This window comes from Naegleria fowleri (genome assembly GCF_008403515.1).
Source record: "Naegleria fowleri strain ATCC 30894 chromosome Unknown tig43, whole genome shotgun sequence".
NCBI classification, from domain to species: Eukaryota; Heterolobosea; class Eutetramitea; order Acrasida; family Naegleriidae; genus Naegleria; species Naegleria fowleri.
This window is the reverse complement of record NW_025407975.1, coordinates 204,693-228,726: the sequence shown is the minus strand read 5'-3', so window position 1 is coordinate 228,726 and position 24,034 is coordinate 204,693. Positions and strand designations below refer to the sequence as shown.

The 24,034-nt window shown below is 37.0% G+C and overlaps 11 protein-coding genes across 11 annotated transcripts; 6 read left to right on the top strand and 5 right to left on the bottom strand.

Moving 5' to 3' along the window:
- Positions 1-14: 14 nt before the first annotated feature.
- Positions 15-1,585, bottom strand: FDP41_005071 (uncharacterized protein; the record flags this gene model as incomplete). Its single annotated transcript, XM_044708556.1, has 2 exons — positions 15-434; positions 593-1,585. 2 exons carry the CDS (start codon positions 1,583-1,585, stop codon positions 15-17), a joined length of 1,413 nt encoding a protein of 470 aa, XP_044560457.1.
- A 440-nt stretch (positions 1,586-2,025) lies between these two features.
- Positions 2,026-3,480, top strand: FDP41_005070 (uncharacterized protein; the record flags this gene model as incomplete). The annotated part of the gene is made up of 1 exon (XM_044708555.1): positions 2,026-3,480. The coding sequence occupies one exon, from the start codon at positions 2,026-2,028 to the stop codon at positions 3,478-3,480; it is 1,455 nt and encodes a 484-aa protein (XP_044560456.1).
- Positions 3,481-3,646: 166 nt separating this feature from the next.
- On the top strand, positions 3,647-5,740 carry FDP41_005069 (uncharacterized protein; the record flags this gene model as incomplete). Its single annotated transcript, XM_044708553.1, has 3 exons — positions 3,647-4,652; positions 4,707-4,902; positions 5,002-5,740. The coding sequence occupies 3 exons, from the start codon at positions 3,647-3,649 to the stop codon at positions 5,738-5,740; spliced, it is 1,941 nt and encodes a 646-aa protein (XP_044560455.1).
- Positions 5,741-5,844: 104 nt separating this feature from the next.
- Positions 5,845-6,084, bottom strand: FDP41_005068 (uncharacterized protein; the record flags this gene model as incomplete). The annotated part of the gene is made up of 1 exon (XM_044708552.1): positions 5,845-6,084. One exon carries the CDS (start codon positions 6,082-6,084, stop codon positions 5,845-5,847), a length of 240 nt encoding a protein of 79 aa, XP_044560454.1.
- Positions 6,085-6,491: 407 nt separating this feature from the next.
- FDP41_005067 (uncharacterized protein) lies at positions 6,492-8,605 on the top strand (the record flags this gene model as incomplete). The annotated part of the gene is made up of 3 exons (XM_044708551.1): positions 6,492-7,407; positions 7,471-7,666; positions 7,777-8,605. 3 exons carry the CDS (start codon positions 6,492-6,494, stop codon positions 8,603-8,605), a joined length of 1,941 nt encoding a protein of 646 aa, XP_044560453.1.
- A 346-nt stretch (positions 8,606-8,951) lies between these two features.
- On the top strand, positions 8,952-9,788 carry FDP41_005066 (uncharacterized protein; the record flags this gene model as incomplete). The annotated part of the gene is made up of 1 exon (XM_044708550.1): positions 8,952-9,788. One exon carries the CDS (start codon positions 8,952-8,954, stop codon positions 9,786-9,788), a length of 837 nt encoding a protein of 278 aa, XP_044560452.1.
- A 326-nt stretch (positions 9,789-10,114) lies between these two features.
- FDP41_005065 (uncharacterized protein) lies at positions 10,115-14,386 on the bottom strand (the record flags this gene model as incomplete). Its single annotated transcript, XM_044708549.1, has 2 exons — positions 10,115-10,414; positions 10,568-14,386. 2 exons carry the CDS (start codon positions 14,384-14,386, stop codon positions 10,115-10,117), a joined length of 4,119 nt encoding a protein of 1,372 aa, XP_044560451.1.
- A 525-nt stretch (positions 14,387-14,911) lies between these two features.
- Positions 14,912-15,862, top strand: FDP41_005064 (uncharacterized protein; the record flags this gene model as incomplete). The annotated part of the gene is made up of 3 exons (XM_044708548.1): positions 14,912-15,214; positions 15,497-15,593; positions 15,711-15,862. 3 exons carry the CDS (start codon positions 14,912-14,914, stop codon positions 15,860-15,862), a joined length of 552 nt encoding a protein of 183 aa, XP_044560450.1.
- A 142-nt stretch (positions 15,863-16,004) lies between these two features.
- FDP41_005063 (uncharacterized protein) lies at positions 16,005-17,028 on the bottom strand (the record flags this gene model as incomplete). The annotated part of the gene is made up of 2 exons (XM_044708547.1): positions 16,005-16,536; positions 16,673-17,028. 2 exons carry the CDS (start codon positions 17,026-17,028, stop codon positions 16,005-16,007), a joined length of 888 nt encoding a protein of 295 aa, XP_044560449.1.
- A 705-nt stretch (positions 17,029-17,733) lies between these two features.
- FDP41_005062 (uncharacterized protein) lies at positions 17,734-19,540 on the top strand (the record flags this gene model as incomplete). Its single annotated transcript, XM_044708546.1, has 2 exons — positions 17,734-18,306; positions 18,935-19,540. The coding sequence occupies 2 exons, from the start codon at positions 17,734-17,736 to the stop codon at positions 19,538-19,540; spliced, it is 1,179 nt and encodes a 392-aa protein (XP_044560448.1).
- Positions 19,541-20,018: 478 nt separating this feature from the next.
- Positions 20,019-23,567, bottom strand: FDP41_005061 (uncharacterized protein; the record flags this gene model as incomplete). The annotated part of the gene is made up of 1 exon (XM_044708545.1): positions 20,019-23,567. One exon carries the CDS (start codon positions 23,565-23,567, stop codon positions 20,019-20,021), a length of 3,549 nt encoding a protein of 1,182 aa, XP_044560447.1.
- Between the last annotated feature and the right edge of the window lie 467 nt (positions 23,568-24,034).

Genomic DNA, 24,034 nt, shown 5'->3' with positions numbered 1-24,034 from the left:
AAATGAATTTAATCTTATCGTTTATTCTTTTTGGAATAATCTCGATTGTCTTCTTGGTGCGAGTCGTATTGTTTTCGCTTGTGGTGTGAATCATATGCCTCTCTTCTTGAGTCTTGTCCTCTTGGTGGTGCACCGTGATGAGGTCGTTGATCATAATTATGGTATCTGTTGTAATGACCATAATTTCGATTGTGACTGTCTTTGTGTCGATCTTGGTTATTTGCGCGTGTGGGAGGGGTACTTGGTCTAGCATCGAGTCTACGCTCGCCACCTAGTCTGCGCTCATTATTATGCTGTTGCACAGTAGTTGTTGTTTCAGGTGGTATCGTTGAAGAGGGAGCATGATGTTCCTTCTTCTCCTTTTCATTTTGCCACCACAATTTGGCCACAGATTGAGAAAAATCGACATGTATTCTGGAATCATCAATAGTCACCTGAGAGAAGGGATAATAGAAATAATTGTAAAGTTGGAAATGTAATCGTAAAATCCAAAATTCGAATTGAAATTAAGCGTTATTTGATATCCATTCCATTATCAATTTCAGTAACATTCATGACATTTTAAAACTCCTGAAATCAATAATACACTTACATTCTCCATTTTCAGGTATGCATTTTCACATGCCTCACTAGAGTCAAACTCAATGAATGCATATGTTTTGCTTTTTCCTGTCACCTTATTTCGCACAACTTCACACTTGTTAATTTTTCCAAATTGAGAGAAAATCAATCTCAAACTCTTATCGGTTGTGATAGGGTTTAGCTTACAAACAAAAAGGACATTCTCTGGAGGTGTCACTTCAGCATCGGGCAAGTCACCAATCATTTCTAATACAACTGCTCTTGATTTGGCTTCTCTCTCTTTTTTTGACTCATAGTCTTCCTTTGTTTCTACCTCTTCATTGAGAACTTTTTGAGGAATGGCAATAATTTCATCATCATGTATGGAAGGTGGACTCTTGTCTGGAATCATCATTTGCACATACTTGTAGAACGATTCGAATTGTTTTTTCAGCGCTTCCTCTTCCTCAAATGGATCAAACAGAATTTGTGCATGTCTTATTCTCACTGTTTGAATTGGTACTTCAAGGTCACCTTTTTTCTCTGTGTATAGTTTATCAATAGCATGTATCACATCAATACCTTCTTCTACACGCCCAAAAATTGTATGTGTTCCATCAAGATAATCTAAATGTCTGTTCGTTGTTGTAATATAGAATTGACTTGCATTGGTATTAGGCTGTTCCTTATTAGCCATACACAATAATCCCTCTTGATTATGTTTTTTCCGAACATTAATTTCATCATTAAAATAAATTTCTTTTTCCTTCACCAATAATTTATTCCGATCGGAATCCTTGCTCTTATATTCTTCAACTAAATGAAAAATAGAATGTCCTCCTTTACCCGAATTTGTTGGATCTCCACTCTGAAACCAAGCATTCTTTTCCACATGAAATACTTTACAATTATTATAGTATTTAATTTTACATAACGAAAGAAAATTAAAACACGCAATCGGACACTCTTCCACCCACAAATCCACCACAAACTCTCCGAGAGAAGTGTTCATGAGAACGCTCATTTTTTTTTTCGAATTTCCTTATTTGGACAACTTGCAAGCTGTTAACGTTGTTGACATCCATCTAAACCATTTTATTATAATAACCAAAAGAACACGTGACTCAAATGTGGAGTCTTCAAGATGGAGAAGATGATGAATATTATACCTCTTGAATTTTTTCATTCGTGAAAGTAGATCTATCAGTCGATTACAGTCGCAGTATGATCAATAACAAGGTTCTGAAAATATATATATGGAGAGGTTTTAGAGATCGGAGGCTCTGAATTGGTGTCGTGAGAGGACGAATTGGAGTGGAAACATCAAGCGTCAGGCATGAAACATATATCCATCACCGGTTATCCAATCTTTGGCCAAACGATTCCAAATACTCTCTCATCAATCAAACTGACAGGTCGTGTTTGCACTGTGGTTTGTGTTTATCTATTCATGATCAGAAGAAAATGCAAGTAAACAAATTCTTTCATTCTCTCAAACGAAAGCTTTCTCCGAGGAAACATCAAAATGTTCATGAGGAAGATATTGTAATGATGAATCAAGAGAGTCCAAGAAGTGTTGGTAGTAATCATAGTTATGGAGGAGGATTGGATGTTGTTGTTGTAGATGATGATTGGAATTTGGAACGAGTCCAACAACAACAACAACCACAGCAACAACTTTTCCAATCATCATCTCTACAACAACCACAACAACAACAGAAACCAACTCCTCCCTCTCCACGGAAACATTTTCTTTTTGGTCGCCGAAGAGGAAGTGGAAGTGCTTTGCATCATGAAGAAGAAGGAAGGAACAATACGTTAGCCTTGTTTACTTCAAGAATTGCTGGAGCTCTTTCTCCGAGAGGAAATAGATCCTCATCCTCATCAACAACAGCTGCAATGACTTTATCACCTCGATCCGATCACAAATCATCATCCAGAGTTGCAACTTGTTCATCATCATCATCAACTAGAACCCATCAACCGTTATTGTTGTCGGATCATGCTGAGAATTTGAATAAGAGCTCTTCTTCGGCTCATCATCCTCCCCTTGTTCCGAAACTAAATACCTCAGAATTAGGAGGTTTGAATTATGCACCGAAAGAGAAATTTAAAGTGAAACCATTGTGGAAACAAGAAGAAGACTTGTCTGAGCCATCATTGAAGAGTTGTATTGAACTGGCCATTCCATTCCCAGAAAATGCACAACTCACTCATCACACCATTAATAGATTCAAGAAACACCAAGAGAATGAAGGTATCAGCAACAACAGCAACAACACCACCAAGTCACATTCGTCATCATCATCGACGAAAAGAAAAGTTCATAGTTTAAAAGCATTTTCTAAACGTGATGATATAAATTCAGAACATCCTTCCTCCTCTGGTTCAGTGAGTGAATCAGCATCCTCATCCTCATCAACAGCAAACACCGAAGAATGGGGACATAATGATAGTTCCTCTTCATTTGATGCGTTTTTTGAGCGATATGCAGCAGCCACTTGTCAAATGCATGATTTGAAAAGTAGCAACAATTCTACCAATGATTCATCAAATGCATGCAATTCTTTATCCGCGGAAGCAATTGAAATGTCAACTAGCAATGTTGCTGAAAATAGAAAATCGATTGGAAACCATGAATTGTGTTCCACCAAGAATTTCCTTCGTAAATCCAGCAAACAACAATTGAAATCCGTCATTGACAACAACAAGAAATCAACCAACAGAAGACACTCTCATCAAGGGTCCTTTGACAGCTCTTCTTCATTCTCAGCAGACACCGAAGAAATGCTCAATCGATTTGGAATTGTGAGGATTTCGTTTGAACCTCTCACGACCAGCACTACCTTAGACTCGAATTCAGATCAACAACAGCAACAACACCACCAAACAAACACTGGCGTTCAAACCTTCAAATGATGCAGCACAACCTCTTTGTGTGTTTGCCGCTCTTGTTTCCTCAAACCTTTCTTCACCATCTCAAAAACTCCGTTTTTGGTGCACTTGATTGGTTTTTATGGAGATTCTGGTGCACTTGAAGAATGGCGCCTTCAAAAAGAAAATACCCAACAGCGCAACAAGACATATGTTCAACCTCACAAGTATTGACATGTTTTCTTCGTTTGGTGCTTTCGCAACAACATCAACAGCATCAATCAACAACAACAACAACACTCAATCTCTCAATGACACTTCCGTGTGTCATCCTTTACTTCTTGCACAAGGAAACAAAAGCGAGTTGGGATTGTGTGACGACTATCCATCATCACGAGTGATAGCTGCCATCGTGTTGATGGTTCATACATGTCTGCTGATAGCATCTTTTGGTGGGTTGGCATACAAATTAGTCAAGTTATCAAAAAACCGTGGTGGGTCATCACAACAAAAAGTCAATTTTCTCACCCTCGCACGTAATCCAGCATTGATAGTCATTGGATGTAGTGTTGGTTATGCATGTACCTTTGTCATGTGCACTAGAATTTTGATAGGACGAAAGATTTATCCGTGCTTCATCTTTACACTGATTTATTTCTTTTGCATTCCATGGATTGCAGGTACCACAATATTGAGATTTATTCGATTGATTGTGTTGTCGTGGCTCAACAGTGTGAAAGTGAGGATTGGAAAGAGAGAGCTTTCGCATGTGACTGAGAAGGACATGTCTTCGAACAGATCATCGTCAATAAGCATGTCGTCAGGATCTACTGCGCTCACAAGAGGAAACTCCAGTACTGGAAACATTCGACTGGAGGACATATTCAAACTAAGTGAGCAACCTCGTAAATCGAAAGAAACTGATGTTGCTGCCTCTAATGACGCTCCAGAAGAAGACGACATCATTCTCAAGAAAGACACCCTACTGCAAAGTTTTGAAAAAGGGCGATTGATTGATTTATTGAGATTTTTAGTGAGCTCAAAATTCATCTATTTGTTTTACGGAATTATTGCTTTCATTCATGTATCGATATATTTGATTATTGGAGGAATTGATTATTACAATTTTGTGAATGGTATCAAAATTTCATCCACCAACAGGAGACAGGCCTTTGTTGTGGACACGTACATTTTTTCACCAGGCGGATGTGGAACAGGTAAGTAGAAAATAACAAATGTGACATGCCCATTGAATGCAACATCACTACCAGGTACTTACAACACAAACATTTTCATTTCATTCTTGGCAGTTTATGCTAGTTTTGCAGTATTATTTGCAACGATTGCCCTGTTGATGAAAAAAGATATTTGGTTTGTGAAGATCGAAATATGGTTTCTCTCGTTCAATTGGGTGTTCTTTGCGTTGTTGTACGGAATTCCAAGTATGTTTTCACAGATTACAACCTTGTAAGTAGTAGGATCTTGTAGCTTAATATTATGACTTACACAATTTCTTGTTTGAAATTATTAATTATTCATTACTATAATAATAATAATAACTGACAGAGTGGACTACTATTTTCCTTGGGTTATGACCATTCTATTTGGATGTATTTCAGATCTTTTCATGTCATGTTTTGTACCTGTATTTATCTATCAAAGAGTCGGAAAAGAAAATCATAACAGAGAAATTGAATTAACATCTTCCAACAACCCTGAGAAAGACAATGCGATTCGAAAAATATTAACAAATGCAAAATGGAATTCCTTATTTTTACAATTCTCAGAAAAGAGCTTCTCATCAGAAGATGTCATGATGTGGCATGCTGTGGAACAATTCAAGAAAGTAACATCTGAAAAGTTAAGAATTGAACTCTTTTTGAAAATTTGTGACACTTATTTACGAATTGGAGCACCACTCGAGTTAAATATTCCAAGAAAGGAATTTGGTGTTCCTGAAATTATGTCATTGCATTCCTCATTACGAGCGAGTAGACGACACTCCTCAAACAAAGGAAATTCACCAACCATTATAGTACCATCAGTACCATCGACGACGACAACACCGACGAATGTGGTACCACAACTCTTTAGGAATGAGCCTGTTGTTGCTTCTAACAACGTCACAACCACCACAAGCGTCATCACTTCTCGGAACTGTTCTTCACCAAATATTATCCCGCCTAACATCTTTGATCGAGTGCAACAATGTTGTGAGCATAATATGATTGACAATTATACGAGGTTTGGACTCGTCTACTCGAAACAACTTTCCTCAGAGCTTAATATTGTTTCCACATTTTAAAAAGTACTCGAGTTTTGACAGACCGAAGATGATATTTTTTAGATCTGATTTTCCAGTTTCTATTAACAGCATTGAAATATATTACATGCATAAGAAGGGTACTTTTATTTCTCACGCTCTTCCATGTTCTGTGTATTGTCTCGATCTCCTCCTTCCGGTCGATCCTTCTTCACACGCCTTTCAATGAAAGAAGACTTTTCATCTTCCGGTATTTGTGCCCACAATCCTGCCAAGAGCTCTACCATATTTCCTCCTTCAAGGTTTTGTTTGGCCTCTTCTCTCTTGTCGTCACGGAAAAAGTTTACTGCAGTGTTCGGTGCGTTGGTGTGCTCTTGTTCTGCCATTGGTGCAAGTGGATAAATGTGAAAAGGTGGATGTGTGGTTATATTTTTTTGAAAGTGAAATTTCAGAGATTTGATGGAAGTAATCGATTTATCCAATCCTCGTTTTCACAAGCTTTTTCTTCCTTCAGAAAAATTGTCAATGACATGCCTTGTTGAGCCGAGATATCACAGACACATCATGATCGCACTTGCTAAAATTTCACATCCGGATTGTTCTCAACTGAACTTTCAAAAAATAACAGACATTGATTGCTAGTTGGATTGTGATCCGTAGCCACACACGGTGTCTGCACAACCACCAACTGATCGCTGATTCAAAGCGCCTATTTATTCTCAAACAACCACAAGAATCATCATTCACTGACCGATAGTCATTACTGATTATTAACAACATCAACCACTCGTTCATGGACATGAACAATTCTTCATCTTCATGGAATGACACTCTTGTTTGTCATCCCATTCTTCTCGCACAAGGCAACAAGAGTCAACTCGGACTTTGTGATGATGAAATTTCAGCTCTTGTCATTGCTTCTCTTGTACTTGTTTGTCACGTCTTCTTATTGTTCACTTCCTTGTTTGGATTTATTTATAAATTACATCAATTAAAGAAATTGGAAATGAATTCCACAACAAAGAGGAATGGACAGCAGGTCAATTTCTTAACGGTGGCGAGAAATCCAGCATTGATGATTATTGGAGCATTGGCTGGATTTATTTACAATGTGGTGATATCAGGACGTGTATTAATTGGGAGAAAAAATTATCCTTGTTTCATATATTCTTTAATTTATTATTTAAGTGTTCCTATTATGGCAAGTACAATCATTTTGAGATTTATTCGATTGATTGTACTGTCGTGGTTGAATAATGTGAAAGTGAGAATTGCAAAAAGAGAAATGATTCTGCCAACTGTCATTATGAAGAATAAGGAAATTCAAATGAGTGAAGTTACGAAATCTCAGGAAACCAGTTTAACCAGTGCTCTTGTTCCATCTTTAGAGAATGTGACATCTGACACCGCCCCTCAAAATCACACTATTACCATTCCTCAACAAGACTCTGAAGAAGAAATCATTTTCAGAAAAGAGACCTTTCTTGAAAGCTTTGAAAAAGGAAGACTTTTGAATTTTCTGAAATTTTTAGTGAGCTCTAAATTTATTTTCCTTTTTTATGGAATTGTTTGTTTTGTTCACATTTCAATTTATTTAATTATTGGAGGTGTGGATTATTATCATTTTATGAATGGAATTAGAAGTGACAATAAGAGACAGTCCTTTATGATTGACACGTTTTTATTTTCAACAAGTGGATGTGGAAACGGTATGTTTAACGAATGTTCATGATCAATTATTTAAATGACATTTGGCATTTGGTATGCAATAGGTTCTTATAGTACCACACTGTTTATTACGTATTTAGCACTTTATGCTTCGTTTGGAGTTATTTTTGCAATTATTGCTCTCTTTATGAAACGAGATGTTTGGTTTGTGAAAATGGAAATTGTTTTCACAGTAATCAATTGGGTATTCTTTGCATTACTGTATGGAATTCCAAGTCTCTTTACACAAGTCACGACATTGTAAGTTTGGAATTGTCAAAACCTACTGAATTCCAATTTCATTCTTTTTCATTCTTTTTTGGTGAAATTTCCTGATAACGAATGAATTCTAATGAATTGAATCGAAATAGAGTGGATTATTATGTCCCAGTTGCGAACAGTGTTGAAATTGCATGCATGATGGATACTTTTATTTCTATCACACTTCCAGTTTTTGTGTATCAGGAAATTGACAAGAGGAGGAAGAAATCATTACATATTGAATCCTCCACCACCGTTTCATCCTCTCTATCAACTCAACACGATGAATATCCAAATCGCATTCGAAAAATTCTGACCAACGAAAAGTGGAATTCCTTATTTTTACAATTCTCAGAAAAATGTTTTGCATCCGAAGACATTTTAATGTGGCATGCTGTGGAACAATTCAAGAAAGTAACATCTGAAAAGTTAAGAATTGAACTCTTTTTGAAAATTTGTGACACTTATTTACGAATTGGAGCACCACTCGAGTTAAATATTCCAAGAAAGGAATTTGGTGTTCCTGAAATTATGGACTTGTACTTGTCGTTGAGAAGTAGTAATCGACAAATATCGGCTCTAACTCCCATGAAGGATTTGAGTCAGTCGAATACTTTGACAACAATTCCTAAATTAGGTAATAGTACTGTGAATACGCCACATGCCACAGACATACCAGTGGTTTCAAATCCAACCATGAAACGTCTCTCCGTAAATGCACTCACCACTCCTGCAAATGAAACTCACCATGCAAACAACCCATCTCAAAATGGCATGTACTTGTCTCCTTCCAACGTCACCACCACCACAACAACTCATGCGTTTTCCATCCCCAATGACATTTTCGATCGTATTCAAATCTGTTGTGAACACAACCTATTGGATAACTTTTCAAGATTTGAACTAGTGTATAATGACGATTTGAAATCCATTCTTTGAAACAATAACTGACACCCAAGTAATATAACTAATTTAACTGCAAACAAACAACTCTTAAAACATGTGACACTCCATTAATTATTATAATGGAACTTCCTTTTGGTGTTTCTAATTGTTTTAAAATTTTCGGAGTTCACATTCGAAGATTCAAGTGTGGATGCAATCTTTAAAAAAAATAACAGATCATAAGCTTAAATTGTCTGTCGTTGAATTCACTATCAGTCGTTGAGTTCTTCATCATCATCATCATTTAAATAATAGTTATTCGAAAAGAAATTATTCAAAAAGAAATTATATTTCGGAATTTCATACTCTTGGATATTCAACAAGGAAATTATTGAAAAACATGTTCTCCAATTCAAACATGATCTCCGAAGATCATCACAAACGATCGGAATCTCATCATGATAATTCTTTATCAAATCTTCAAGAGTACATGAAAGAAAACAATAACAACGAAACCAATCCATCTTCCATTTCATCTCATCCATCAACAACACCTTTATCCACAACAACAACACCATCCATCATGACACAACACTATTTTTTGGAAAATGCCAAACCTTCATTGGTTTCTCTCTTTTCAGCTTCTTCGACTGTATGTGCTTGTAAAGGTGTCAATCCTGTAACGAATTCTCAGAATGTAAGCACTTTTCACAATGAATCGACGACGTGCACGATACAGGAATCATCGATTGTGTCCTCAAAATCTTCCGAGATGCCATTCTCTTCTTCTTTAACAAGTTTGTCATCTACAATTTTGAAAACGACGCCTTCTGTGACCTATCGATTGAATGACGAATTTGATGAAATTGATTTATTTGAATCTATTGCTGATATACGAGATCCGGAACATCCATATTCGTTGGAAGAGTTAAATATTGTCAATGAACATTCTATAGTTTTTGACTCGAATAATATTGTGAAAATATATTTCACACCTACGGTCAAGCATTGCTCTTTAGTGTCACATATTAGTTTATGCATACGGGAACGATTAAAAAATCGATATGGAAAGCATACTTTTACCACAAAATATAAATTGGAAATATATGTGACAGAAGGATCTCATAATGAAGAAGAACAAGTAAATAAGCAAATGAATGACAAAGAAAGAGTCACTGCAGCCTTAGAAAATCCATTAATTATGGAATTGGTTCGTCAGTGTATTAAAGAGGAATAAATTTTGCGAGTAATTTTATTGGTCAAAATAGAAATCTCGAACAGGATTTTTGGCTTATCTCTTAATTTAGATCATTTCGTGAAGAGTAGACATGTCAAATATCTGGCTCTTCTTCCACAAAATTTTTGAAGTCTCCAACTAAGGAACTTGTTTTCTGATTAAGACGTTGTGTCACAATCCTGAACGAAATGAATTCATTTCTTTCAAAAACTCTACTTTATGCTGGTGATCAAGATGTCCACATTTGAAACCTATTATCATCCAAAAAAGTGCTACCTTCCACTTCTTACTGTTTTCGTTTCCATACATCCATTCAACTCGAATGATTATTGATCATTGAAAAAACTCATGTCCAAAATATCTTTAGCATTTGGTCTCTTGTCTGCATCAAATTCTAACATGGCAAGTAATAAATCTACAAATTCCTTGCTGTATTGAGATGGAGCTGCTTTCTCAATACTCTCAATGATGAAGGAATGAACGACACTCAAATTGGATTGATTTCTCAAATAGAGTTGAGCTAAGGATTGACTGGAATCGAATGTAATCATGATAAAGATACTACATCCTAAACTGAAAATGTCAGTGTTGAAACTGTATTTTGATCCAATAAGAAGTTGAGGACTCTATAATGATCATTAAATATTTTTGATGATAAAGGTGAATGGATATTTTGAATTAATCAAAATTGATAATTTGGTTAAAGTTATTATTTCAATAAATGGTCATGATGAAAACCAAATCGATTCAACGTTGAACATCAACTTTTTCAAACTTACCATAAAATAAGGAGTACCAGCAAAAGAGAAACTACTCATCATGTCACTTTCTTTTGCAAGACCAAAATCAGATAATACCACTCGAATTGTTTGTTCCTTCTCATCAATTGAATCAATGAAAATATTGGAAGGTTTAACATCTCTGTGAATCATTCCACTTTCAACTTGAATATAATTCAATCCTTTACACACTTGATAAATAATTTGTTTTAACATCTTTTCTGAAAGTCGTTGTTTTGCTTTCACTTTCATTTCCAAATCTCCAAAACTATAATATTTCATTGCTAAAAAGAGTGACATGGTATTTTGATCGACAATGGCATCTTGAAGTGTCACAATATTTTCATGCTTATTCTTGAACATGTTGACAGCTTCTTGGAATTTTTCATTCAATTCTGATAATCCTGTGAGATTCACTCGCTTGATTGCAACAAACTCAGATTCTCCTGCTTTTCCAGAATATAACAAATATCTTGCCTTAAAGACAGCTCCAAAAGCTCCAGCTCCAATTTTCTCAATAATTTCATACTTTTTGCTAACAATATCAATCGTTGAAGAAGTGATGATACTATTACTTGGACTTGGTGCATGATCTGTTCTTACAGAAGAATATTCTGAAATAAAAAGTGAACTTGTATAGTTGGTCTTTGAATCTGTGTCAATGTTGAGAGGAAATGGGCTACTGCTATTCAATGTTTCAGAAAGTACAGTAGAAGGAGATTTTGAATGGAGAATATTCCCTGTTTTTTCAGAAAGCTTGGAAGTGATCGTTTGGACAACTTTTTTTTCTTCTTTGGAAGTGCTGTTCGTCGTATTGGACGATAACAACAACTTCCTCTTCTTTAACACTACTCTTGGATAAATGACATAGTATCCAACAAGAAGAACAATGGTCACGATCAAAGTCACCAAACATGCAAATAAAATTAAACTTGCAATCACAATGCCAGCAATGGCTCCTCCACTTAATCCTTCCATTGGTCCTCCTTTCGAAACCTCTTGATAAATGACTGCAAAGGATGATAAATGTGAAGTTTCACACACAATGGTGAGAGATCCATCTGAAGAAGATTGAACAAATGTCGATACTCCATTCGAAGACCAATTTTGATTGTCATAATAGACACATAAAATTTGTAAATCTCCATTCATATAGGAATCAAAGTCTTGTCGAGGTGGTTGAAAAGTATCGAATAAAATCTTAATATTTTCTGTAAGATTGGTGACTGACAAGATGGAATTATCTTCTAATCGTGTGAAATGAGCAGTCACCACCATTGGAATTACAAAAGTGTTTGCAATTTTTGTTTCATTTTGTGGTTGACTGACCGTGATGGTTGAAACAGCAAGTCGATAATCTCCATAAAAACCATTATCGACAATACCACTTTTTGGGAAATTAATAGAAACATCCACTGGGTTGGCTTCTAAAACAGTAATGAGAGATTTCACTTCTTTCAAAGAATAGAGATATTTGGTGAACATTTTAAATCCCTTGAGAATTATGCTTGAATTGGATGATTCATAAAGAGCATGCAAGACTTCCACGGCATGAACGATATTGGAAGCATATTGTTTCATATCTTGATTAGATCCATCCATTGCAACATCCACCAAAAAAGAGGATGTTCTGGAATTGAAGAAAGGAATGCTCAATCCACTTGTAGTCACTAATTGAATATTTCCAATAAGAGATGTTTTCCAATCTCCATTTTTCATTACATCATTATAGACTCCTGTAACACTTGTGAATGTCAGTAAATTTTGTGTGAAACTTTTCAGTAATTTTGCCAAATAATCGTCCATATCAAACATGACATTTTTTGCCTTTTCCACTTCTGTCAACATTATTCCGGCAACACTCATTGCAGATTGTCTTAAATAATAGAGTGAAGCTTGATTGTCTGATAAGGTACTTCCATAGGGGCAATAAAGAAATATTCTCAATAGAGTGTCCATTTCAGTAATTCTTTTCACACTTGTGAGAGGAAGTGCAGCGATTTGATTGCTAATGTAGTCAAGAGCTGAATTCGCATAGCTCACTAAATTGTTACAACCTAATATAGTTAAAGCAGTAGGACCACTGTAAGAGTTCATGTAATAGGTAGCTATTGCTTTACCTCCATATTTGTGTGAAAAGATAAACTTTCGATTACCTGTAAAGTATGGTGTTTTGGTGTAATAAACGTTCCTCTTTGTAACTATGAGAGTGCTTGGAAAGGTCGAGTCATCGTTTACAATCTCAACAGGTTGAAGATCTTGATTAAAAATGTTTTGTGAGTACGTGTCCCACTGTGACCAAGAATTGGTTTCATAGACACTGAACTTTTGGCTGGATGAAGAGTAATCGACTTTGTTGGGAATATCAAACTTGACAATTGAAGTGGTCAAGTAAATGTTCATAGTGGCACCATTTGGCATGGTGATCGTATACATCTCTGCATATTGAATCTTTAAACAACTATAAGCACTAATTGTAATGTTGAATATTGTTCCTTGTTGAGTATTTTTCACAACAGTAGAAGATGCAAAATTCGAGTATTGAGCCACTTGACGATTGATGGTCATTGGAGTGGCAATCGAGTCCACAAAAACTCTCACACTAAACGTGGGAGGACTAGATCCAAAACAACTAATAAATGGATCAATGGGTTCTGCATACAAGTTTGGAAGAGAGGTCGATGAAATTTCGATCATGGCTTTCAAAGTCGCTTGTTCTCCATAAATAGAGGTCAATTGAGCAGTGAAAGAATATTGACCTGTTTTGTTAAATGCAAGAAAATCTGATGCCTTAATTTGATTATTGAATCCACTTGTCAAAAAAGATGAGAATGGACATGAATTTCCTGAGAAAGAACAAGTCCAAGTGACAGAAGTCAATAAACTCAAAGGATAATCTTTCAAATTAGAGGAACCAATGGATATTAATAAATCTTTATCCATCGAATGTGTTCTGTTTCCTCCCTTAATGAAATAAAATCCGTACAAATCCACAGTTCCAGTAATCAAGGTTGTGAACGTCGAATTTTGCAAGTTTGGTGACAGCACAAGAGCTGTTAAATTTTTCACATTTCCATTATTATTGGCAATAGTATTAGCGAAAAGAAAACGTGGTGAAATTTTGATGAATTGTTTTCCATCCCAATCAGGAACAGGCACTCCATCCATCAAGTAACGAATGGAGACCTCCCCAACAGCATTCTTACCAATTGGTTTTGGATTGACATCTAAAAAGCTTTCATAATAACAATTAGCTCCATCGCATCGCATCACATCACCTGGACTCCACAAATTCGTTGATTGTAAATTCAAAACTTTTGGAATCGCAGTAAGAAAGACTGAATTGGTCACATTCTGCATTCCACCTCGTGTGACCGTTGCTTTAAATTCAAAAGTTTGAGGTTTCTCCACGACAGCCGCATAGAGAATCCACGAGGTTGGCAATGACACAAAAGTTTTAGAGTTTTTTGGATCACCAATGACAGGTGTCGATGAGCAAACATCACTCACACAATTAAAAACCACCGACGTGTAGGAGATTGTAAATGGATAGGTTGGATTGAGTGTCAATAAGACTTCTTGAGAACCAGCTACAACAGTTCGATGAGAAATTTCGAGTTTGTAGGTTTGGGCATTCACTCTGTGCAGTGACGAAAAGTACAGAAAAAACAGACAACAACAAAAGAGGAAATGTGTCTTGAAAGAGTTATCATAGGATATTAAATACTTTGAAAAAGATGATGACAATGATGATGACCTCGAATTGGATCGGTCAAAATGATAACGATCTCGTGTGGGATGGAAATTCCTTTCGCTCATAATGATGATGATGCGGTTGCGTTGTTGTTGTTTGCAGATGATGAGGTGAGGCAAAAGTGTGTTCTTTCGAAATATTGGAGATGTAAATAGTAACGACAAGCAATGCACAATCTCGAGGTGTTTTTTGAGTGTTTTTTGAGTGAAAATCACAAGAGATGATCATCCTATTGAAAATTGACATTTGGTGTAGAATCTTACTGCAAAATGTCCGAATAAAGGCATGACTTCCCTTCACTTGGCACACACATCAAAGAACTTCATATTCGAATGATTGTTCGAGTGAGACAAAGTTGAGTGGACATCAAAAAGGAGATACACTTGATGAAACATGAAATGTGAAGTTCTTCGGTGATTACACATGATCATTCAAGTGTGTATTTCACTCTTATGATTCCTTAACTGTTACTTAACTGCTATTCCTTACAGGGTTTCTCATTGGTATGAACTGCTTAAACAAGAGAATAGTATTAATACATCGGAAACCGACATTCCCGCCAAAAAAAAATTTTTTAATTTTAAAAAAAAATGGCTTCTTCTCTCTCGCACATCAAGCCTTTCTCTTGGGCTGATAAAATCATCTTTTTGTGGCTTTTCATTGATTTGATTGTACATGGTGTATTAGAGAGCTCGTTTGTCTATTTTTCTCTCACCACAACGGTTGCAAAGGCTCAACCACAATCTGCCATCGGAAAGATGTTGCATTGGGTGTGGCTTGAATATGGAACAAAGGCCGATGCGAAGTGGTTGATCTTGGATCCATGTGTAGTTTCTGTGGAATTATTGACTTGTACAGTGGATACCTTGTTGTGTGCAATTGTCATGTATACTGTATGTTGTGTGTACATTGATTGTTCGTTTGTGTGTGAAAAAATGGTGATGATTTGTGTGGTGATTTTTTTATAATTATTTAATATTGAAATTATTTGGTATTCCATTTGATTTAACATTGATATTCCCATTAATCATGTGAATTTTCGTCAAAATTATTTGCTGACATATTTGGAAATTAATATTTTTCACATTATCCCAATTGGAATTCCATTCCATGACTGGTCACTTATTGATATTAAATAATAATAATAATTGTGACAAAACATGCTCACCCAATAGATGTGGACAAACAAACCATCAAGACACTTTTGGCAAATTATTTTGTGTGTTTGTGAGCTCTATGGAGACTGGATGACATTTGTACCTGCAATATTAGGTATGTTTGTTGATCATTTGAATTCATGAAATCACTTCATCAATAACTAATCACTTAATCATGCATTTGCCAACTCAATATTATTTTCTCGTGTGAATGATTTTGAATGTGTCACAGAGGGTGCAACAAATTTGAACATGGATCCATATTTCTTTTGGCTCTACACTGTTGGAAGTAATGTTGTCTGGGTTATTGTGCCATTATTGTTGTTGTGTCAATCGTATGGTCATGTGGTGAGTGCTTTCAAGGCAAAACAAAAAGCAGAATAAAATGTGAAATTCGGTAAGTCAACAGTGCTTTGCGACAAGAAGTATTCATGAAAGTGTGTGTTCATGGATTCCATGATGAAGAAATACCCAAAAAACTAGAAGGAGATGGTTATGGCAACGAATGACAGTTTCAGAACAATGTTTATTCTTCCTCCTGGTTGTTGTCTTCGTCTTGTTGAGGATCACTGTTGTTCATCTCTTCTACCCCATCGACCCAAAAATAATATTTGGAGGTCCTTCTATCGATGATCTCACAGGGGATGACCAAACTCTCGTCACTCTGTGAAGGTCCTTGCAACAACCTGTATTGGTCCATGTGATCGTGGACGTGTTTCAAAAATTGTGCAATTCCTTGCTTGTTCACAGGCTTCACCTGATGACGAGTTAACATTCCACCATATTGATGACTCCACACTTGCCACTCGTGCTGGTTATACCCGATATAGGCCAATCCATACTTGTTCGCAAGCTGATCACCTGGCATGTTATTGAACGATTCATTCACGTCGTTGTCGTCGACTTGTTCATTCACTTCTTTCATGTTTCCGTCTTGATATTGTGAAGTGACGACATAGACAGCTCCACCATATTCTGTCGTGTAAGAGAAAGAGTCATCAAACAAGGGATCTTTGGTGAATCGATCGACAAAGGTTTTGGTCATCAATCCAATGTGACTATTAATATTGCTGACATGTTGAAAATGCTTTCCTTCTCTCGGCCATCACACAAGATTTGGTGTGATCACAATCACGAACAGAACATGGAACACCTTCCGGGCGCCCATTTATTCGAGTTGACACACAAGCTTACAAAACACCCTTGTATTTCATGTCGCTTCCCTTAATGTGATCGACAAGCCATTGCTTGATGAATTGAATGACACCATCATCCACACTAGTCAAGGAAACAGCAGTCTTGACAAAGTTGTCGTGAACTTCCTTGTGAGCATCCTTTTGGTCCCATGCGACTCTGTCAAAACCATCCTCTTCAGTCTTAAAGTGCATCACAACGTAATCGAGCAATTCCTTCAAAACTGCTCCATTGGTTCTATCGGCATCCAAAGCATTGATCAATTGGAAGAGCTTCTTGTGTTGTTCATTAATTTCGGCATTACCAACACAGAAAGATTCGTCCCATTGGAATGGTGATGGAATTTCGAAAGACATGGTGATGATGATTAAGGTCTCGAGTTGAGGTGATTTTTTTGTTTTGGAGAGATCGAGGGCGAGTGATGAGGTGTGCCTTAAATGTCTTTCTGGAATCGAAGACCACTCTAAAAATTTGCTATTTAAGGCAAAAAACAAACACATGACGTCAACACAAAAAAACCAATCATTTTTCGAGCTCAACTGAAATTTACAACGGAATGGTTTTGATCGACTTTTTCGTAGCATGAATGGGAATGCAATGTTGTTTATATGGAATTCGGTTTGAATTTGGTGGGGGCGTTTATGAAACCAACAACATCACGATTAAGATGCTTGTTACAAAAATCATCACCAAACATTTTGATTGGTTGGTCAAATGACAAAAAAATAACAAGAAAGATCATTACCCGTGAATGTGTTGATTAAAAGACCAACTATTTGAGATTTGCCTAAGGTGTTGATTAATAATACTTGCAACAAATTCATCCTTGCAACAAGATGGAAAGACGAAATGGTTGGAGAATGGAGAATGCTTTCTCTCTTCCCCTAACCATTTCTTCTTTCCAGCTTAGAGTTTGCACAACATCAACTCTTCCAAAATTTTGAGATTGAGCATTGCTAGCAATACCTCACCCGATCATCCGGATGCCATCAGAGATGATGATGATGATGATGAATGATTTATTGTTCAAGCCTCATGTTATCCATTTCTCTCTTAAAAAAATGTCCAACAATTCTCCCCTACAAGAATTGCCTCATGAAATTCTCACTCACATCTTCTCCTTCCTCTTGCCAGGACAAGATCAATACCATCACTCAATGGATATTTACAAAATCATGGTACGGGATATTTTACCATCCAGTCATACATGTATGGCCTTTCGGAAAGTGATTCGGAACAATCAAGAACTTTGGAAGTATTGTTTTTTTGATCTGCTGTATGGATGGATGGCTTCTGATGATTTCTTTGATACACGTGTTGTTTCTTCGTTGATGAGAGAAAGGGACGCTCATAAGACAGACAAAATACGCGAGCGTAAATGCTACATTTATGAAATTGGTTATCACACAATGATGAAATTTATTCGACATGTGGCAGGTGAACCATCCCATGTGATTCAGAAGATGACTCTTCAGAATCCACCATCACATTTGCATCAAGTCGATGATAATGCAACAATTGATGATTTGTTTCAAGAGTCAAGTACTGTGATCGAATGGATGGACCTTGTTTTTGCTGATCTAGCCAATGTTAGACAGTTAGTATTTATGAGCTCAACTGTTGCCGAAGACGAGGTAATTAATTGTAAAGCAACTAGTACGCCCAAACGCCTATCAAAATTAGAGAATCTTTCCCTCTATATGGACGACTGCACCAAAATGCTACCGATTCTCGTGTGTCACGAACAGTCCAAACTGAAGAGCTTTCTGTGAGTTACAATCTCCAAGAAGCGCTTCAACAAATTTCTAATTTTGCCTCTCACTCACAACAATTCAAAACGGGCTTGACAGAGTTCGAAGTGACCAATATGATGAGATTTGAGGAACAGTTAAAATATTTCTCTTGGAATAAGTTATTGGTGGAAAGAATTGTTGTTCGTGATTTGCATGAACTGTCAAAGTTGAATCAATTTTACAATATTCAATATTTAAGTTTTCAACACTCCGTTAGAGGCAACATTTGTTTGAATTCGAGCATCCATTTGCTAAATCTAAAAAGTTTGTTCCTAACTGCAGACTTTGACCATATAATAATATGTGAATTTGATGCACCAAAATTACAAACTTTATTCCTTTCCGTCAATAGCTGTACTTTCTCTGAAAACCAATACTTTCCATCATTATCGATCGATTCCAAGGAAATTATGAAAAGGATTCTATCAGAGTAGATTTTTCATTACCTATCGGAAATAACTTTGAACAGTTGAAAGAATTGAATAAGATCATCTTGTGGGAACAAAAAGGAACTCTTTCAAGTGATTGCATCACAGTGATTGAAATTAATGAAGCTTCTTCCTCATGTCATGTGAAAAATTGCAAGTCGCTCAGATACATTGATATTCGAACAAATCAAATTGTTCACATAGATTGGGAAAACCTTGGTGTTGAACAGAACACAGAGATTACTGTCAACATCTGGGAAGGAAATGCGTTTCCACCCTTGACAGGAATAATTTACAGCAATGCAAGACACGTCTTTGAGAAATTTGTCAATTTGAGCCTATACAATGGTAGCTATTTTATTGACCTTCATGCATTGCCCAATTTACACACCTTTAGTTGGGAAAATTGTAATACCGAGAATCACAACAACGTGATCACCATGGATAGAGACAAGATCCACAAAAAGATCAAATTTATTAATATTAAGAATGTGTGTTTCGAGACGCTCCAACTGAAACTCAATGCCCCCAACCTGCGACAACTCATTATTATGGATATTCGAATGATTTCATGTCGACCAAGTGCGTTAGTAGAGCTTGTTCACACCCCACGACTGCTTTTGAAAATTTTGGAACTTTCAGAATAGATGTTCAATTAAGATGAAAGTACATGTGCACCAAATCCAGCTGGGATTCTAATTGACAACACAAAAGTGTCGTCAATCTGCATTCTTGTCAAAATAGTAGAATTTGTGGCATTTTCCAACGAAAAGGGCAACGAGGACTAAACTAGTGTCTGAATGGACTTGTATGAATCTGTATTTCAACAAGGCACAAACATTGGGAACAGAATAAGTACCTCCACACAACAAACGCCATCTGTACTAGCTGGCAAGAAAATGCCTTAACATGTGAATTCCACCGCCGCATAAATCATTTCATTTTTCGCATTTTTTTGACCTTAATGAAAACATGCAAAACGAATGAAAATGAAGCGATTAAAGCTTTTCTGATTTTAATGCATGGACCCAAGTGATGTTTTCAATGTTGGTTGATCGTACCTCTGTTCATTGCAGGAATTACGTCTCACTTTGATTCTACTGCATCCAATGAAACGAATTCCTTTCAAAAAACATTGAACAATCTTCGAGGTGCAAAGTCTTCAATTTCACTTATAATTTTGGAATAGGTTGAAATCATTTCCTTGAATGAGTTATCAAGAGATTCAATTTTGTCTTCATTCGAATGAAGCACAACAGAGGATACTTCAAGAAGTACTTCAACAATACTTCGAATGGATTCAAGTAATTCCTTTCTCTTTCCAATTCCGAGCAATTGTAAAAAGCTTTCCTTATTTTCGAGTTCAGATAAGGAGATGTGACGTTTGGACTTTTCATTGCTTTGAATTTGAGGAGAAGATGGAATCATTTTAGCAGGGAGAGCGTGATGTTTGGTGAGTTGAGAACTATTGTGTGGAGAGATGCTTGTCACGTTCTTTTTCTGATGTTGTGGATGTTGGTGTTGCAACTGACTTGTATTTTCACCAACGAGTGTTTTCTTGTTGAGGAGAGAGGTGTGTTGCTTAGAAGCATGTTGATCTAGTTTGTAGCGTTGTGAATTCAAGGCTACGGAGGTTTGGGAAGCAAAGTGGCTTTGGTGCTTGGAAAGAATGTTGGCACATGCAGGTGAAGAGTCTTTCACCAATTCCAAAATCATGTTAAAATTAATGGAATGTTTTTTGCATGATCGGCGTGTCGAGCAAAATATAAAGTCAATCAAATCTTCGAGTGCATTCACCATTTCATTCTCTGTTTCACAAATCATGTTAAAAAGTGTCTGAATGGATTTGGTACTATTCAAATCTCCGCAACAACATAGGGCTGACTGAACGATGAGATCTTCCACTTGCCAAACTAAATCTTCATGCACCAAACTTTCCCAAATATTCTGAATTTCTTGTGTCTGTTCCTCCAAGTCAATTTTCACTTGTTGGAGATGACACACCTTTTCAGTGACCATTCTCAAATTTTCACTCATGTTACCCGAGTAGTTGCGGCTGAGATGATTATTATTTGGGTTTGGAACGTTGGTTCTTCTTTTGAATGCATTCTTGTACTTTTGTTTAGTTCTTTCCCATTCTTGAAGTGCTTCATCCTCGTCATGATCGACGTCCTTATTTTGTTCGTAGCAATCCTTGTCACCTGATGAGAGAATTTGATCGACATAATAAATTTTCGAATTGCTATTGAGTGGTGACAAATCATAGGCGTTTCCACCTTCATCATCACTTTCATACGAATACCTTAACACGTTCAATTTGGTGGATCTCTTCTTGTGTCCATAGGCAGGTGGTGGACGAATATGAGAAGCATTGGAGGTAGTAACAGTAGTAGTTGTGGTTGCTGTTGTGACATTTCGTTTCGATTGTGGTAAAGCAGAGGCAGCTTCTTTGTTTTGACCCAGAAGAACTCTGACAAATTCTAATGTGTGTTGGTTATTGGAGCAATCTGATGTACCATTTCTTGTGGATTCCTCCTTCTTACATGAAGCTGCCACATGGTGTTGTTTGCCCATCACTGTGTGGTGATTTCCAAGATGAGGATGAACCATCCCGTGATGGCATGATGGCATGCAAGCTTTCATCATGGTTTCTGAGGTGTTGGAGGAGTGTCGTTGTGTGTTGGTGGTCTGATCTTTTTTTAAGGCTTGTCTTGTCGTTGATGGGTGGCAGCTATCAGTACAATCTTCAGAGCACACTGTTGTTGCTACTTTCAGTGATGAGTGATGATCAATGTTCGGATGTCCAGTATGCTGAGGATGTGGCGAGCCTTGATTGGATTCTTCAATGCCAAAGTCTAAATAATGTTGAGTGGAAGGAATATATCTCTTCTTATTGTCGAGACTTGTCTGTTGTTGTTGTTGACTCCAAAGATCAGGTTGAATGTCAACAATTGCACTCTCTGATAAGGCTTGTGTTGTAGTCGTGATAATACTTTGAGGACTCTCGAAAGGGAGTTCAATGTTGTTCTTGTTTTTTTGCGGCTCAGAAATTGTACGACACGCTGAGTGAGAGCTTGTTGTTGATGTCTCGTGATGAGGTTCTTGAGAACAATGTTGATGTTGTTCAACAACAGGTGAAATGGGTGTTGTTGTTGTTGTTGTAATCGAGCAGCATTGATGCATGTCCTTATTTGGATCAGTCATCAATGATGTATGGGTGGTGGTCGTGGTGGTAGTAGGTTTTACAACAACAGCAGCAACATCACCATTCAGAGCCATAGATATAGAGTCAGCAGCACCAGCAACTAGAGTACTTGCTTGTTGTTGTTGTTCTTCATCAACACCATGAGAATCTTCAAAGAGAGAAGAATGAGTGTTGTGTTGAATGTAAAGTAAGGGTGAAGTGGTGGAAGTGGAGGATAAGGTCTTTCCACAAGAGGATGAAGAGCTGCCATTAAGATGATTGGCCTGACCTGTACTAGTAGTACTAGAGGAGGATGGTGGTTGTTGATGTGATAGTTGTTCTTCTAAATCACCATTGGTGTTCAACAGGTTGGATTTCTGAAGATTATTTGGAAAACCCTCTTCGAGTATTCTCAAATCTTCATCGAAAGGTTCCAAGAGATGGAGTTTTGGAAGAGTTGTTGTATTCACCACGACCATTGTATGATCCTTCTTCTTCTTCTGTTGTTGTTGTTCTTGTTTCAACAACGGTACTACAATAGAAAGATTGTCTCTTGTTGAGCCATTCATTTTCGAGCTTTTACGGTGATTCGTGTTGAAAAGTGAATGATCCTTATCCACAAAACTTGTCGATAAGGGTGGTGAGAGAGAGTAATGATGGTCATTGTGGTCATCATCGTCGTCGTCGTCACAGAAGGGAGAGAAAGTCCTTTGACTTTGAACAGAACCATACAGAATTCTAGTGTTGGAATGAATGTCTTTCCATGGTGACTTTTCATTCATTTTCAGAGGAGTACTTGTTTTACCTCGAGTTGTAGTAGTAGTACAACTATAGCCACAACTCGTGAAATCTGAACTGAAAGTGCTGTAGACTTTTGAAGAAGGAGGTGTCGTTGTTGTTGTTGTTGTTGTGGTTTCATTACAAGACGATCGTGTACGCGATTGAGTGCTTGGCCTTAATATGGACGAAGAGAGAGGAGTGGCATAAAAAGAGTTGTGACTACCATTCGTGCTACAACTGCTGCTACTATTACTAGTAATAGTGCCATTACTACTACGAGTATCAGTTCCATGACATGGAATCGAATGGCGTGTCGATTGATTGGTGGAAATGAGTAAAGAATGTTTCTTCTGTGTCTTGGTATTCAATGTAGGATTGGTAGCCCTACCTGGAACACTTGTGGAGGAGAGAGAATAGGAAGTTGTTTTCATGAAAGGGTGATTCTGGTGAAGGGGAAGAGAGTGTTTGACCCCAATCGGTGTGGAAGAGTTGCAACAATGCTTGCTTGTTGAGAAGGGTTGTTGTTGTTGTTGTTGCTGTTTCTGAACGATCGTGTCGAATAGACTGTTGTTGTTGCTGTTGAATGAATGGCCATTCATCAACAAGTGTTGTTTCTTACTGGTGTTTGGCTGAGAAGCATTCGTGGTGGTAGTGTTCGTAGTGGTGGTAGTGGTCGAGGTGGTGGAATTGGTTAAGCTTCCGATCATCATGAGGTTGAGATTGAAAAAAGAGGAATTGAATAAATTAATTGAAGAAGAGTTTGTGATGAAAATACGTGGAATGAAACCAATGAACGGAATGCAGAGTGTTGATGATGTTGGAAAAGGTCAAATTGTTCTTGTTGGAGCGGTTGATGTTGTTCTGCACTCAATCTATTGAGTTTTGTCTTCCAATATTTTGTTTTCTTTCAAAACACAATTTGCAAGAACATGAAATGCAGAAGGATAAGGAGTTCGTTTCAAAACAGAAAGTGTTATTAACGATCGTGCAATCAGATTTCTTGTTTTTCTTCACTCCAAATCCTAGCAACAATACTTTTCGGGAAAGTTTGAAATTTGAAAATTGGGTTTTTTTTGAAGACATGAATTTGGGAGGGAAAGATAGATATCTCGAAAAGGAAAATGCATTGTTTGGAGGGATTCTTGGGTGTTGTGAAATCTCTCGAGAGAGTGTGATG